The sequence below is a fragment of the Chrysemys picta genome, chromosome 12, assembly GCF_011386835.1.
Source record: "Chrysemys picta bellii isolate R12L10 chromosome 12, ASM1138683v2, whole genome shotgun sequence".
NCBI lineage: Eukaryota > Metazoa > Chordata > Testudines > Emydidae > Chrysemys > Chrysemys picta.
This window is the reverse complement of record NC_088802.1, coordinates 30,977,994-30,995,814: the sequence shown is the minus strand read 5'-3', so window position 1 is coordinate 30,995,814 and position 17,821 is coordinate 30,977,994. Positions and strand designations below refer to the sequence as shown.

The window sequence follows — 17,821 nt, the reverse complement described above, 5'->3', positions numbered from 1 at the left end:
GTTGGAGTTGCTGCTTAGGGGGCCAAGGCAGAAGGCCAGGCCAAATCCCCCTGGGCCACAGGAACTGTCCTTTCATGAATCAAGGTGAACTTTCTTTTCTTATTCTGTGCACTTAGCAGGACAGTGCCAGCCCATTCCTCAAACTCTGGGCCTCGCTTGTCACCATTAGCTGCATCCACTGTCCAGTCTCAACTCCTCTCTATTGCAAAAAGGTGTGCACATGTTATATGATCATACACATTTCATTTTTTTGTTAAAAATACTATTCATTTTTTGGTCAAAAACTTTTGGTTTGGGGTTTTTCAGTTTTCCAATCAAACTCAAACATTTTAAAGGAAAACAGACATAGTTCATGAAAAATTCCATTTTGTTTAAAACCCAATTCTCAGTCAAAAACAAGTTAACACAAAATGTTCAACTAGCCCTCGTAAAGACATACCTGTGTTTAGGGTTAGGCTGGTGAACCACAGTTATGAAGGGAAGGGAAGCTGGGGAAGAGGGGTCCATTTTCTTCTCCACATCTGGGACATCACAAACTACATCACAAGAGATGGGGACCTGGCCTCTCCCATGCTCTCTACAGTGGTCTCTTATTGATTAATAAAGAAGTAAAGGAGGGCAATCAGCCCTCTAATCAGCATGCCAATCTATTTTATGGAAGATAGATCTTGTCAAAATAACTTGATATCTTTTTTTAATGAGGTTACAAGTTTGGTTGACAAAATTAATTGTGTTGATGTAATATACTTAGACTGCTGTAAGACTTTTGACTTGGTACTGCATGGGATCTTGATTAAGAAACTAGAATACTAAACAATTAACATGGCACACATTAAATGGATTAAAAACTTGCTAACCTACACGTCTCAAAATGTAATTGTAAAGGAGGAATCATCATCATCAAACTGGTGTGTTTCTGGTGGGGTCCCGCAGGGATTGGTTCTTGGCCCTATGCTATTTAATATTTTTACTAGTGACTTGGAAGAAAACATAAAATCATCACTGATAAAGTTTCAGATGACAAAAAGATTGGGGGAAGAAGACAGGTCACTGATATAAAGTGATCAGGATCACTTGGCAAAGTAGTTACAAGCAAACAATATGAGTTTTAAGATGGCAAATGCAAACGTATATACAACAAGTACCAAAGAATGTAGGCCATCCTTACAGGATGGGGGACTCTATCCTAGGGAGCAATGACTCTGAAAAAGACTTGGGGATCATGATGGATAGTTAGCTGAATTTGAGCTCCCAGTGTAATGCAGTGGCCAGAAGGGTTAATGGGAGCCTTGGATGCATGAACAGAGGAATCTTGAGTAGAAGTAGAGAGATATTTTACTTCTGTATCTGATGTTGGTGTGACCGCTTCTGGAATACTGTGTCCAGCTTGATGCCCACAATTCCAGAAGGATGTTGATGATTTGAGAGAGTTCAGAGAAGAGCCACAAGAATGATTACAGGATTAGAAAACCTGCCTTATAGTGATAGACTCAAGGAGCTCAATCTATTTAGTTTAACAAAGAGAAGGCTAAGGGGTGACTTGATTAGTCTACACGTATTTCGTGGGAAGCAAATATTTGATAATGGGCTCTTCAATCTAGCAGACAAAGATATAAAACAATCCAATGGCTGACAATTGAGGATTGACAAATTCAGACTGAAAATAAGACATAACATTTTATCAGTGAGGGTAATTAATCATTGGAACAATCCACCATAGGCCATGGTGAATTCTCCATCACTGGCAATTTTTAATTGCATGTTTTTCTAAAAGATCTGCTCTAGTTCAAAGAGGAATTAATTCAGTGAAGTTCTTTGGCCTGAGTTATGCAGGAGGTCAGACTAGAAGATCACAGTGACCCCTTCTAGCCATAGAACCCACACCACCCCTCACCCCCCCGTCCCCTTTCCCAACATCCACATTGTACGATGTTCTGAAGTGCAGGAATGTTTGAGTGGTTCTGCTTTGTATTCATTTGTAGTGTGGGTGTACTAAGCTGCTTGAACCAGAACTGCTGAACAGCTCTTATAAAACAGATAAAGGAGCTAGCGAACAGAAGCAAATGGAAGTTTTGTGAGGGAGTTCTCCAGGTAAAGGAGGAGCAACTATGTGACGCTTGGAGTGAGTTTGTTGTCTGTTTGTTTGTTGTTGTGTGCTTGTTGCTTGCCATTTGCTGCTTGATGGAAGTTTATAGTGTGGTCTGTCTGAGAAGCTGTTTGCTGAGCCTAGCAGCCTGTTAGGCAAGGCTGAGAGCTTCCTAATAAGGTTTTAGCCTGCCATCCTTTGATCCCTACTTCCTGTAGATTCCCTTGATAAGGGGGCATGGCTACTGAGGAACAGGGGTTTAAAAAGCCAGCCCCTAAGCGACCGGAGGAGCTAGCAAACAACGGTGTGTTGCAAAGGAGTTTAGAGATGGAACGTGAGAGCCAGACACATCCAGCAGTCTCTAAATTTAGGCAATAGTGCCTCCATGATTGAAAGAGGGCTCTAACCTGCTGCTTCTGGTTAAGCCAGTGGCTAGCCCTCCTGCAGCTTTGCAAGGGGGGAGTGTGACCAAAAGTATCCCTGTATTCACACCCTACACACCACTGCAACAAGCTTTGTGCAAAATATGCCTTGTTCGGTATCACTGGAAAACTAATAACTTGCTGGTCAATAACATGGTGAACTGTGTGTAGCAATGTTGTATGTCAAGTTATGAATCCCCTGTATGATGTTATTATCACATGTTCAAACCCACACAACCCTACCTAGGCAAAAGTTGTTAATGAGGTTTATCCTAAATTTTACCTTAATTTATAAATAAGTAATAAACAGGGTCTTCAAGACAGCAGGGGAAAAAGATGGCAGGAGACAACGCAACGTTGCATTTCAGCAAACACAGATGAGGAGAAAGAGCATGGAGCCTCCTTCAACACCAGACTCTATGTTGCCTTCTTTACTGCTTGAATAAACTTTACTTTACAGGGTAAGTCTCAGAAGAATCTACTTCAAAGGTTCACTGGATTATAAGAGAGAGGGGCAGAGAATCCCAAGTTATATCTCTGTCTTTCACCTACGAAGACAAAGGCATTTTTGGGCCATTGGGAGAGATTCTGACCATCTTGCCAGAAGACTGTGGGCGAGAAAAGCCATCTTAACAAAGCCTGGAACCAAAACTTGGAAGATTAAGTTTCAGACTTTTAGATGCATGTTTTCACTTTTATTTGCTTGCAAACATTTCAGTCTTAGAATCATAGAAACATAGAATTGTGGGACAGGAAGGGACCTCGAGAGGTCATCTAGTCCAGTCCCCTGCACTCATGGCAGGACCAAGTATTTTCTAAACGGATAGGTGTTTGTCTAACCTGCTCTTAAAAATCTCCAATGATGGAGATTCCACAACCTCCCTAGGCAATTTATTACAGTGCTTAACTACCTTGACATTTTGGAACCAACCTAAACATCCATTGCTGAAATTTAACCCCAACACTTCTTGCCCTACCCTCAGAGATTAAAGAGAACAATTTTTCTCCCTCTTCTCCCTTTTCTCCCTCTTAAAACAAGCTTTTATGTACTTGAAAACTGTTATCATATCCCCTTTCAATCTTTTCTTCTCCAGCCTAAATAAACCCATTTTTTTATGTCTTTCCTCATACGTCACGTTTTATAGATCTTTAATCTTTTTTGTTGCTCTCTTTTGGACTTTCTCCAATTTGTCCACATCTTTCCTGAAATGTGGTGCCCAGAACTGGACACAATACTCCAGTTGAGGCCTAACCAGTGCGGAGTAAAGCATAAGAAATACTTCTTGTGTCTTACTTACAACACTCCTGCTAATACATCCCAGAATGATGTTTGCTTTTTTTTTTTTTTTTGGCAATAGTGTTACACTGTTGACTCATATTTAGCTTGTGGTCCACTATGACCCCCAGATCCCTTTCCGCAGTACTCCTTCCTAGGCAGTCATTTCCCATTTTGTATGTGTGCAACTGATTGTTCCTTCCTAAGTGGAGTACTTTGCATTTTCCCTTATTGAATTTCATCCTATTTACTTCAGACCATTTCTCCAGATCATTTTGAACTTTAATCCTGTCATCCAAAGAATCTGCTCCCCCTCACAGCTTGGTATCATCCACAAACTTTATAAGTTTGTCATTATATAAATCATTGATGACGATATTGAACTGAATCAGACCCAGAACTGATCCCTGCAGGACCCCACTCATTATGCCCTTCCAGCTTGACTGTGAACTACTGATAACTACTCTCTGGGAATGGTTTTCCAACCAGTTACTAGCTGCACCTAGATTGTATTTTCCTACTTTCCTCCTTCCCCTCCCCCCAGTGCCTCCTGCCCACTGCTGAACAGTGGTGGGTGGGAAGTGTTGGGGGAGAGAGGTGGAGCTGATTGGCGGGGCCTGCCAGTGGGTGCTGAGCACCCATTCTTTTTTTCCCCATGGGTTCTCCAGCCCCAGAGCACCCACAGGGTCGGCAGCCAATCTTTAGTAAACTAATTAAAGATTTATTAATAAAAAAAGAAAAGAAGAGCAGGTTAAAATGAATCATATACATTACAGCTGATTTCAGAGTCTCTAGATCAGGATAGTAGCAGTGATGTTAAATCTGCTAGCCTGCAATAAGTCTCTCTGGATCAATCCATCTTGTGGATGTTACCCAGGAACACAACATGTTTGAGATACCAATACATTGAGAAGATTTATAGCTTCATATACAATGACAATACAGGCATATAAACAGGATAACATTGTTCAACAGATCACAACTTTTCCATTTTCCCTTGATACCTTACAAGGCATACTTTGTATAAGATTTATCACAGTTGTGCAACTGTGTTGATACATCAGTGATCATACCTTAGTGTAAGCATGTGTGGCGCTCTGTACCTCAAAGCAGCACCCTGGAACCCACATCTTTCTTTTTCTACAGCATCAAAAGGTGCATGGGAGATGGAGTTGTGGGTGCATGGGGGTGAAGTTGGGAGTGCCTAGGGGATGGGGGTGCATGAGGGTGAAGTTGGGATACAAAGGGGATTTAGGGATGGGAATGGGGATGAAGTTAGGGTGTATGGGGGTGAGGTTGGGAAGACAGAGTCCAGCACTAGCTTGGACCTCTCTCCCCTCCTACCAGAGACTACAAATCTCCCTGAATTTATTTGAAAATGTTTGTCATTATGCCCTAACCAACAAGATCTGTTACTGATCACTTTGAATTGTAACAGTTTCAGTACCTAGGGTATTTGCAACCTTTCCATTTCCTGTCAGTCCTAGTCAAATACCCTTTCCCTTAGCCACATGTCTGAGTGGTTACTGGGCTGCACAAGGACTGGTGACTCCAAGGCCTAGCTGCTTAAGTACCTACAATGTTTGCTTCCATTGTATTTAATTTAGATGGACTAAATGGGCCCAAAGAGTCAAAGGTTTTAACACAACTCTGGCAATGTCCAGCATTAAACAGTTTTAAACAAGATTTGGGGTTTGGTCTGCGGAGACCTCAGCCTGCTCAGTACAATGGCAAACAACCCATTAAAAATCTTTTTGTTAAAGATACAGAAAAAGGAGAAAGCGTTAAAGCATTTGAAATGTAAAGTATTAAGTAAGTTTTCATTTTAACAACAACCCTTATTCCCTTTCCCTTTATGTAGAAAGAGTCTTTAGAAAAACCGCCTCCCCTTGTCTGACAGTCATTTAGATTATATTAAAAATGGTAATAGCTGTTTTTTGGGGGGAAAGAGAAGTTAGTTGAGGAGGGATAGAGCTGTTGTTGCTGTGGTTGTCCAATCCCACTTCATGGAAGATAAAACAAGACAAACACAGGAGTGAAAAAGAAAAGAACAGCAAAGATAGAAAATGCAGCTTCTGCATCTGGTGTTGACTCTCACTTGCAACCTCACTGATAGAGAAATATAGGCCCAGCAACATAAGCATGGCACATGGTGTGATCAACCACACCGAGGCTTGGGAAACTTGTACCAGCATCACGCTGTTTAGGGAATTGATTTTATTTGCCTTTCTGGTCACAGTGTTGCAAAATATACAATCCTGGCTAAAGGACACTGTGTGCGCGCGCGGGCATGCGTATGTGACAAAGTCTCACATCCCAGGTGGTGTTCGGGATATAACTGGAGCCAGTGAAGGTGATGATGTCATCTGGATCCCTCTGTCTGCCTGGTCTGATCAGGACAGCTCTCAGGATCAGGATGACAAACACATAATGGTGACATGATGGATCCTGGAGCCCCAGGAGACAGGGAGTGTGGCAACCATGATGGTGAAGATTGCGCCTTCCCCTTTTTTTCAGTCAGCAATTGTCCCCTAAAATCTTTTTTTGAGGACCCCAGAAGGGAGTGATGGGTGGAATACCCCATCCCTTCATTATTTCGTTCACCAATTTGGCCTAAATTCTGACACACCAATTTTGGTTCATTAATTTCCAGTCCCACACCTCTCTTGTTTACCCAACTTGATCGTAACACAGTCCTTGAGTTATATCATTTGGCCTTTTGTTTGTACTAATTTGTCTCCCTTTTGCACCTTTTCTCATTAACATTTATTGTTATAAGTTATTGTGACACATTATAAACTTTCTCATAGTTTTTACAGTTGAGATCACAATTCAGATAAATTTGTCGGCCCAATTATTACACCACCTCTGGGTTGTGGGACATGTCACACTCTACTGGCACCCTAGGTTTACTGAGCAAGACCATTGTAATCATTGGGGTTGCTAGTGCCATATATAGAAATTGTATCACCTCCCTATTGGTACTCAATATTCCCCTGTTTATTCACCCAAGTATTGCATTAGGCATCTTAGCCTCACACTGGGAACTTCTCTGCATTTGTTTTCCACTATGCCATCTAAATCCTTTTCGGAGTCATTGCTGTCTTATCTTCTGGTTCATGGGTGTATGACCTTGCATTAGGCTATATCCTATGCAGTCTGAACTGCTCTTTATAACTGATCTGTCCTTATTATCATGTTCCACTCCACCATTTTTGAGTCACCTACAAACTTTTTCGAAAGTGGTCTTATATTTTCTTCTAGATTGGGTCAAAAGAAACCTGATGAGGTTCAACAAGGACAAGTGCAGAGTCCTGCACTTAGGATGGAAGAATCCCATTCACTGTTACAGACTAGGGATCGAATGGCTAGGAAGCAGTTCTGCAGAAAAGGACCTAGGGGTTACAGTGGACGAGAAGCTGGATATGAGTCAACAGTGTGCCCTTGTTGCCAAGAAGGCTAATGGCATTTTGGGCTGTATAAGTAGGGGCATTGCCAGCAGATCAAGGGACGTGATCATTCCCCTCTATTTGACATTGGTGAGGCCTAATCTGGAGTACTGTGTCCAGTTTTGGGCCCCACACTATAAGAAGGATGTGGAAAAATTGGAAAGAGTCCCGCAGAGGGCAACAAAAATGATTAGGGGGCTGGAGCACATGACTTATGAGGAGAGGCTGAACGAACTGGGATTGTTTAGTCTGCAGAAGAGAAGAATGAGGGGGGATTTGATAGCTGCTTTCAGCTACCTGAAAGGGGGTTCCAAAGAGGATGGATCTAGACTGTTCTCAGTGGTACCAGATGACAGAACAAGGATTAATGGTCTCAAGTTGCAGTGAGGGAGGTTTAGGTTGGATATTAGGAAAAACATTTTCACTAGGAGGGTGGTGAAGCACTGGAATGGGTTACCTAGGGAGGTGGTGGAATCTCCTTCCTTAGAGGTTTTTAAGGTCAGGCTTGACAAAGCCCTGGCTGGGATGATTTAGTTGGGAATAAGAACAGGAGTACTTGCACCTTAGAGACTAACAAATTTATTAGAGCATAAGCTTTCGTGGACTACAGCCCACTTCTTCAGATGCATATAGAGTGGAATAGATATTGAGGAGATATATATACACACATACAGAGAGCATAAACAGGTGGGAGTTGTCTTACCAACTCTGAGAGGCCAATTAAGTAAGAGAAAAAAAACTTTTGAAGTGATAATCAAGATAGACTGTACAGACAGTTTGATAAGAAGTATGAGAATACTTACAAGGGGAGATAGAGTCAATGTTTGTAATGGCTCAGCCATTCCCAGTCCTTATTCAATCCTGAGTTGATTGTGTCTAGTTTGCATATCAATTCCAGCTCAGCAGTCTCTCGTTGGAGTCTGTTTTTGAAGTTTTTCTGTTGTAATATAGCAGTCTGTTTTTGAAGTTTTTCTGTTGTAATATAGCCACCCGCAGGTCTGTCATTGAATGACCAGACAGGTTAAAGTGTTCTCCCACTGGTTTTTGAGTATTATGATTCCTGATGTCAGATTTGTGTCCATTAATTAGTTGGGAATTGTTCCTGCTTTGAGCAGGGGGTTGGACTAGATGACCTCCTGAGGTCCCTTCCAACCCTGATATTCTATGATTCTATGATTTTTTAGTCTCTAAGGTGCCACAAGGACTCCTTGTTGTTTTTGCTGATACAGACTAACACGGCTACCACTCTAATTTATAATTGTTTGGGAACCTGGACTCAGAATGTCCTGAGTTTTATGCAGTTACTATAATAAATTTAGTGTTTTATTCACTTAGTTTGGGCTGGAAAATATAGCGCATGGTATAGTAAAACAAGTGCTCCTCTTGGGGCAGTTCTAAACTAAAACCAGCACGTATGTTTATACATGCATTCAGTGAAATGTCTTTCACGACAATTTGAATACAGGAGGACATTTTGCCTTTCTTTGCATTGTAGTCATCTAGTTCTGCATTTTATTTTTAAACTTTAAATTTGTATGTGTCTTTTAGGTGAGAAATGTAGAAGTTTTATCAGTCTGACTCCACCTGCAGATCGAGGTAAATATATATTTCCAGTACTTCAGGGCTCTGTAACCTTCCTACTTTACAGTTAGCATTCTAAATATTTTCTCCTTTGTGCCTTTGGAAATATCCCCTTTAATCTCTTACGAAGGCTTTGGGGGCTTTATTTGGGTTTTCCAAACTCCAAGATGAAGCCCAAATCTGATAAAATATAAGGGTGGGAGTTTCGAAAGCATTGGACCTGATTTTAAAGGTATTCAGACATCCAGTGGGGTGAGAAAAGCTGTTTTGTTCAACTCTTGCTTAGTCTAAAAGTTTAGGATTTAGAATGCGTGTTTACTTTTTATTTTCATAAGGAACTATCTCTGTTCTTTAGGCCTACCACATATAATCTCTTAAAATCTATATTTGTGTAGTTAACAAACTTTTTTTAATGTTTTATCCTTACCCGTGAGTTTGTCTACTAACACGTCAACTCCCTTCTCACCTCAGTGGTGGATAGATAGTGCATTAGCTGAGCAGGATTAACAGGGTACTCTGAATTCTGCTTAGTGAGGCTCAGGGAGGAGGCATAGATGGCTCTTTGCTAACTTCCTGCCTCACAGTCCTGGGGTAACTTCAGGAGTGCTCTAATTTACCCTGGCTGGAACAACTCCCAAAGGGCTCTTCTATCAGCTCAGGCTCCCCACAGTGTAGTGAGCTCTGGCCATGCCTACTCAGACTCCTGGAGGCGAGAAGTGGGTATACCTGGCTATGCCAACCTCCCTTTACACAAGGGGAATTCCAGCTACCCTGTAAGAGCAGGATTCCTTCCCCTTTGAGCCACGGGACACAGTGGCAGAGTTCAGGTTATTTTCTAATGAACAATGGGTTATCTTATGCTTGTCCATGTATGTAGCACTTGTAGGAAATAAGTCTACACAAATATCTCTTCACCTTCCATTAACTGTGGATTTTTGCATTCTGATGTCTAATCTAACTGCCATTTTAGGCACCAAAATCCCAGAATCAGGTCCCACTGGGATTCACAAAACCCCCACTCAGCTGATCCCGAATGCTGTAGGTGCCTAAACTCACTCAGTGCCTCTATTCTTGCAGTAAAAGCTACCTGGGTTTCTGTTTCTGTGCTCTGCGCAGTGCAAACCCATGCTAGGCGTCCACACATCTAAGTTCCAGAGCAAGTCACAAACTGGGGGAAAATAGGTGTTCCTCCACCTAGTTCGTCTGCGGGGCCCTATCCAGTGAGTGCTCAGAGCTTTGCCTATCGGATCAAGCCCCTACAGGTGAGCTTACACGGAAGAGTGGTGCGGGGTGGGGGAGGAGGAGGAGGAATTCCCTCATAACTTTTAGCCCAGGGGTTAGGGCACTCACCTGGGAACCCCCCACTTCAAATCCCACGGTCACCTGAAAGGAGGGAAGAGATTTGAAAAGTGATCTACCATCTCTCTGGCGAGCATCCTAGCCACAGGGCCATGGACTATTCTACTATGGTGACTTCCCCATCTCTCCTGTTGAAGCTGTTGCATTGTGGATAATAACTAAAAAAAAAAAAAAAAAAAAAAAAAGGGTATGGGAGTAGGGGGACTGGATCCTGAGCTACCCATCTCATAAGGGAGCACGCTAACCAACAAGCTACAGAGTCATTCTCTCTCTCTCTGTCACAGTCTCTCTCTCTCATTGGCAACAGCTTCACAGGAGAGACTGAGGGAGCCCCTAGATCAGAATCTCTCTCAGCCCAGGGATTAGGGCATACATCTGATAGATGGCAGATCCCTGTTCAAATTCCTTCTCCCCCACAGGCGGTCTCCCACATCCCAGGTGAGTACCCTAAGCACAGGGCTAAATGTTAGCAGGGATGTCTTTCTTGCTAAGATGGTGTAGGCACTTACTGACAAGAAAGGGTTTGTAGCTGAGAATCCCAAGCAGAGCTAGGCACCTCCCTGAAGCCCAACTTAGGCACCTATCTCTGCCCCACCCCTGGCTCTGGCATCTCTCATTGGCTAGCTTACGCAAGGAGCCCCCTAGCATGCTGATGTTTGTGAATTGCAGTCTACAGTGCCTGTCTCTCCCCGTTCACTCTATAGGAAGCCTAGGTTCCGAACTCAGGCTTTGTGAATCGCAGGGATTTTCTAGGCACCTAAAAGTTAGGTGTGGTGATGCTCAGTATGACTGTGTCTAAGTTCCTAGGTGAATCTAGCCCGAGGTGTCTGAAGTCGGGCATCAAAATTAGTGAACACTTGCCACTTTTGACCTTAATCTTCTTGTGCCTCAGTTCCACACAGATAAAGTGGGAGTATGTACTGGGGTCTACAAACCCCATATTGAGCGTAGACAGAGGGAGAGGAGAACCTCTCCTGTTTACAAGCAAGCAGCTTGATCCCACCACCCCGCAGCTGCCAACCACGGAGACAGGCACCCACAGCTGCAACCAATAAAGGAAACAAGACCTGATATCAAGGAGAGAGTTCAGAGATGGAAGGGGGGCAGAAAGGCCTGGGATAGTAAAGGGGAGACAGCCCTGCACCAGGCTGTCTCCAAGAAAGAACCAAGAGACTGAAGCAGACTGCAAGCCCTATAATCGAAGGCCTGCTAGTCTTAATTAGAGATGAAAGTCTAAGTATTGACCTGATTGAAGAGATGCTATGGGTAGTCAGCCAGGAGAAGCTGGAGCCCCTTGAAAGACCACACCAATGACCACCACAAGGTAATATCATCCCCTCTCTCAGGGGTGCTGTGAAAATACATTCATTAATGTTTGTAAAACATGAAATGTGATCCTATGGGGATAACTACCATAGAATGCCCATGAGGAAATTACCAATTGTGTGTTCAGTGTAGGGCTTGAATGGTGTGTGGTAAATAAATAAGGTCTGAGGCCTCTAAATAAGGAGGACAAAAGAAATATTCAGTCATTGAGTATCATCTGTGCCATGCACTGAATAAGCTAAATTAAGTGGATAAATCTAATACTAGTTAATGCTTTAAAAAATCTAGAAGAAAATACAACCTCCTTCTTCAGGGCTTAAGCCTATCTTTAACTATTAGGGATCAGGATGAAACCTTCCTAGGGAGGGGCAGATTATCCTACACCTGCCCATTGCAAGGTTTCTTGCATCTTCCTTTTCAGCAGCTGTTATTAGCCAATGTCCAAGACAGAAGACTGGGCTAGAGGGATCTAGGGTCTGATCCAGTCTGGGAATTCCTGGCTTAGAGAATGAACTAAGGTTGGTGGGATGTGGAAACAAAATGCATAATAAAAATGATTTCCTCTTCCCTTCCCTATGCTTTGAGGCAAACCCACAGCCAGACCAGGGCTGCTCACTCACCTGACACGATTCACTTCTCCCACAGAGCCTGCACTGACTCAGCTCTCAGGCATGCTGCAGCAGCCTATCCCTGAGTAGGCTCTGGGTCAGATGACCTCAGGCACAGGTATTTCACTCAGCCCAGCAGAGCTGTAAATTAGTCTGTGCAACAGCGCTACCTGGCTAGAAACCCTCCTACTGCCTCACAGAATCCCTAAGCTTCCAGCCTGACCCTAGCCTCACTTGAGTCTTGTTCTTGCCTGCTTCAGTCTTGTCTATGGCCTGCCCTGACCCTGATCCCCAGATTATTGCACTAATTCCAACCCAGCTTTGACTTTTGTCCTGCATTGAGTTCTAACAATGATGCTGATTTCGCTTGTCCATGGATGATAATCACAATTCTGACCCACGGTCTGTCCCTGGGCCCCAGTTTCAGTGCTGCCTTCAGCCTGGTCCTAACCCTATGTTCAGCTTCAAACCTTAGTACCAGTTCTCACCCACTGATCCAACTGCCAAGCCTGACTGCCTACAATCCAGAGCCTGATAGTTTGCACAGACTCCACTGTAGTGGACCCTAGGCCTAGATGGACCACCTGGGTGCTGCAGCCCGAGAAATGTCATCCCTACTCTAGAACCAATTGCCCAGCTAAAGTTAGAGAACGCTTCCCTCCAAGTGCTGGTTCAGACCCTTCCAGGATCTTTTGGCCCACCCATGATAGAAGCCCTGGAGTGTGGTTCAAAAATTCCCTTGCCAGAGTGGTTTGATGGTGACTGCCACATGTTTTGAGGTTTTATTAACCAGTGTCACCCACACGATCAGATGAAGGTGGGATTTGTTATCAATGTACTGTCTAGAGAAGCCCTAGAGTGGGCCCCACCCATACTGGAACAGGTCAACATGATGCTTGGCCATTTTGAGTACTTCATCCATTCCTTCTTGTTAATATTCAGTGACCCCAACCAAGTATGCAACATCAAAGCAGCCCTATAGTTCCTCAGCCAGTGTTAGTGACCTGTCTCCACCTATGCAGTCCACTTCTGGAGCCTGACCACTGGTATGGTTTGGAATGATGCAGCCCAAATCTATAATTTCCATTGGGGATTGAATGATGCTGTAAAGGAGGATCTGGCTCTTGTTCCTCCCCCCCCACCGTGCTGAGTTGGTACCCTACATCAAGCTTTGCATAAGAATCAAGAACCAGCTGCTTGAGCATTGCCTGGAAAAGAAATAGGCTTCTAACCATTCTCAGCCTAGTGTCAAGGGCCCCATGCATGTCCTTTGCCCAGTTCCAGACTTGATCCCATGCAAACTGATAGCACCACTGGGTTTATCACAGACCAACAGAAGGATTACTGGTGCCGAAATGGCCTTGCCTGTACTGCAGAGAAAGTGGCCACTTCACCTCAGAGTGCTCTCACAATCCCAGACTCGCTACAGTGCCAGAAAACCACTCGATCCAGCCCCGGTAGAGGAGTCATGGTTGGACCTAATGCAGAGAGCAAACCCCCAAATGGATCTACTCTGCAGCCTACATTTGCCCATGCACCATTGGAGCACCACCAGCCACACCAGCAGATCCCCCTCCAGCTCTGGGTCCCAGCCACACCTGAAAGACTGCAAGCCCTATAAGCCCTGTACCCTGCTTTCATTGATCAACTCTGGGTTTTCCAGAAACTTTATGGACTTCACCTATGCTGGAGCCAACCATTTGCCCAGGCAAAGGAAGCATGTCCCAGAGCAGGTGAAGACTATTCATGGTAGTATGCTGACTTCCGGCCAGTTTCCTAAAAAACAGCACCTCTCCAGGTCAAGATAGGAGACCACCAGGAAATTATGCAGTTTGACATTCTCCTGCTGATCATGAGGTCCTAGAATGGGTCAGTACAGCAAAGATCTTCATCAAGCTTAACTTGCATGGTGCATACAACTTGGTCTGCATCCGGGAGGGTGACAAATGGAAAACCGCTTTCTGCATCAGGTATTGCCACTGTGAGTACCTGGTTATGCCCTTTGGCGTCTCCAAAACCATGGCCACATTCCAGTATTTCATGAATAATATCTTCAAAGATATTGTAGACCAGTTCATTCTGATCTACTTAGATGACATCCTCATCTTCTTAGAAAACCAGACTCTGCATGACCAGGATGTCCAAAAGTGCTGGAACACCTCAGGAAAAATGACCTGTATGCCAAACCAGAAAAATGTGAGTTTGACTGCACCACCATTGATTTCCTGGATTACGTCATCTTGTCTAGTGAGATCACTATGTATCCACATCACCATTGTGGACTGGGCCTGTGACATCAAATGCTTCCTGAGATTCACAAACTTTTACTGGAGGTTCATCACCCAGGTAATGTCCCCCATTACCTAACTCTTCCATAAGAATTCCGCATTCATCTTGCAGTCAGTGGCCCAGTGTGCTCTTGAACAACTAAAGAAGGCCTTCATCTCTGCACCTATATTGAAGCACCGAAACCCATCCCAGCCTTTTGTTGTCAAGACAGACACTTCCAATTATGCCATTGGGGCAGCACTGTCAGAATCCCAGAGTGTCACCAAGCATTCTCCATCCATCAGGACCACCTTTGAAGAGTGGCATCACCTCTCAGAGGGTGCATATTTCCCCATCCAGGTATTCACCAACCATAAAAACTCAGAACACTTGTGATCCACGAAGACCAAATCCAATGGTCCCTGTTTGTTTCTTTGTTCTTGTCTGAAGTTCATGCTGCATTATTGTTCTGGAGGCAAATGGCAAGCCTGATGTATTCTCCCACAAGAGGGAGTACCTTGATGGCAAGGAAGGACCATCTGAACTTTCCACCATCCTGAAGACCCACCATTTCACCAATGTATTTGTGAACATGGACCTCTTATCCCTTGTGAAATCCTCTCTACAGAGCTACCAGTTTGCGAGTAAACAGATGTTGCACAATACCAACCCCGACCCAGGCTTCTCTGTTAGAAATGGAGTACTTCCATTCAAATACTGTGTTTATGCCCCCACAGGCCCGTACCATCTTGCAACTCTCTGACTATGCCACAACTCCCCTCTGGACAGCTATTTTGGACATGGAAGACTACAAAACTGATTGTGTGACATTTCTGGTGGTCTAGACTGCACACCTCTGTGAGATCATACATTGACTCATGTGAAGGTTCCCATGCTGTATGAAGGTCCCCCATACTAAGCTACTGGGCTACTTGATCTCCCTACGTATTCCATCCCAATCCTGGGAATCAATATCAATGGATTTTATTGTGGAGCTCCCTAACTCCAGAACTGTAGTCATAGATGTAGACCTCCTATCCAAGATGTCTCACTTCGTGCTCTGCTGTAAGATTCACACGGCCGAAATGACAGCCCATGTTGTCTTAACCCATTCAGCTTGCAAACATGGTCAATCTTCCAATATCATGTCAGACCGCAGACCGGATTTTGTCGCCCACCTTTGGCAGGAACTCTTCTGCCTCTTAGATGTTGACCTACATCTCTCCACTACTTGTGATGCCCAAATGTATGGGCAGTCAGAACAGATATGTGGTGGTTTCCACCAGGACAACTGAGTCCAACTCTTACCCTTCGCAGAGTTTGTCTATAACAATTCTAAACATAAGTCTACGCAGCAAAGCCTTTTTTTCTCCAGCTACAGTTTCCACCCTAGGTTCTACCCATCATGAACCTCAACTTCCCACATCCCTGCAGCCTCTAATCTGGTCGAATACCTCCTTCATATCCAGGAGGAAGTAAGCTTGACACCACCAAGGTAGACTATAAGTGGTTTGCTGACCACCACTAATAGACCAAACCTCCCATCAGTGTTGGCTTTATACAAAACACTTGGACACCTCATGTCCCTCACACAAACTTGACTACTGGTACCTTGGTCCCTTCCTTGTCATTGAGCAAATTAAGTTGGTCACTTTCTGCCTCCAGTTACCCCCCACCGCGACATGTTCCATGTCTGCCTACTGAAATAGCACACCCACAACTCCCTGTCAGGATGAACAGAAGCTGTTTCTCCTCCAGTCATGGTGCAAGGTCAGGAATAATAACTGGTGAATCAGGTCCTCAGAGAAGCTCCTATACCTAATAGATTGGGAAGGTTATGGCCCAGAGGAGCACTCATGGGACTGGGAGCCAGTGAACAACATCCGTGGCCCCAACGTGATCTGTGACTTCCATCAGTCCCATCCCAACAAACCAGTCCCAGGAATGCCTGGGATGCACCCTCATAGGAGGGTAAGGTCAGGCAACCCCACAACCAGACCAGGGCTACTCATTCAGGTGATATGACTCACCCCTCCAACAGAGCCTGCAGTGACTCAACCATGCTGCAGCCTGGAGCAGGAACTGGGTCAGATGACCCCCAGGAACAGGTATTTCCCTGACCCCACCAGAGCTGCAAGTTAGTCTGTGCAACAGCACTACCCAGCCAGGAACTCTCCTGATGTTTCATGTGTCACAGACTTCCTCGGCTTCCAGCCTGCCTTCAATTCTGTCCCTGTTCCTGCCCCCCAACCTTTCCTGAAGCTTCCTTCAGCCTTGTCTGTGCCCTACCCTGACCCTGATCCAGCCCCGTTCCTGACCTGCTTCAGCTCTGCACACACCTCCTGACCCCAAGACCATTGCACTGACTTCAACCCAGTTTTGACACTTGGCCTGCATCCAGCCTCTGACCACAAACTTGAATCAGCTTGTCTACAGACATTGATCACAGTTCTGACCCACAGCCTCCCCTGGTTTCCATGCTGCCCTCAGCCCAGTCCTGAACCCATGTCTGGCTTGGACCACCACAACCAGCACCAGACCTGACTGTCTAGAACCCAGAGTCTGACACATGGTCTCTCTTCCAGAATGCAAACTAGGACACCCTCACCCCCCCAGTGAATGGTAGTGTCCCCTCCAAGTTTCCACCCATAAACCCCACTGTTGTCCCTTGTGCTTTCACAACTCATGCCTACTGATGCCAGCGGCAACTGGAAGTATCCAGCATCTCTGAAGATGGGTACTTCCCCTGCCCCAATGCTGTTTCAGCTTTCTTGCCCCACAGAGAGTGCTCTCAGGACGGCAAAGAGATTAATTTCATCAGGTAACCCCTAGATCTTGTATTTATGTGAAGGGGTAAATAACACTTCCTTATTCACTTTCTCCACACCATTCATGATTTTATAGACCTCTATCATATCTGCCCTTAGTCATTTCTTTTCTAAGCTGAATGGTCCCTGTCTCTTTAATCTCTCCTTGTATCGAGTATCAGGGGGTAGCCATGTTAGTCTGTATCCACAAAAACAACAAGGAGTCTGGTGGCACCTTAAAGACTAACATTTATTTGGGCATAAGCTTTCATGGGTAAAAAACCCACTTCTTCAGATTCTCCTTGTATGTAAGCTGTTCCATACCCTAGTCATTTTTGTTGCCATTCTCTGCACCTTTTCCTATTCTGATATATCTTTTAGTTTATATTAGTTGCAGTTAGACCGTTTTTAATCCATTTAATGTGTACCATGTTTATTTTATATCTTTTGAAGTTTTTAATCAAAATATCCCTGTAGTAACAATTCAAATGCCTTATAGAAGTCTATGCATATCTCATCAACACTACTACCTGTATCAGCCAAACTTGTAAACTCAACAAAAAAGGATTATCAAGTTAGTTAGACAGGATCAATTTTCCATAAACCCATGTTGATTGGCAATAATTATATTACCCTCCT

At 44.3% G+C, this 17,821-nt stretch overlaps 1 protein-coding gene across 1 annotated transcript in view; it reads left to right on the top strand.

Annotated features, from left to right (window-relative positions):
* The window catches only part of GSG1L2 (GSG1 like 2), a 59,645-nt gene that overhangs the window by 2,719 nt on the left and 39,105 nt on the right, over nt 1–17,821 (top strand). The window contains exon 2 of the mRNA XM_005305105.4: nt 8,782–8,829. Within this exon, the coding sequence (XP_005305162.1) occupies nt 8,782–8,829 (48 nt within the window). The remainder of the gene's footprint in view (nt 1–8,781; nt 8,830–17,821) is intronic.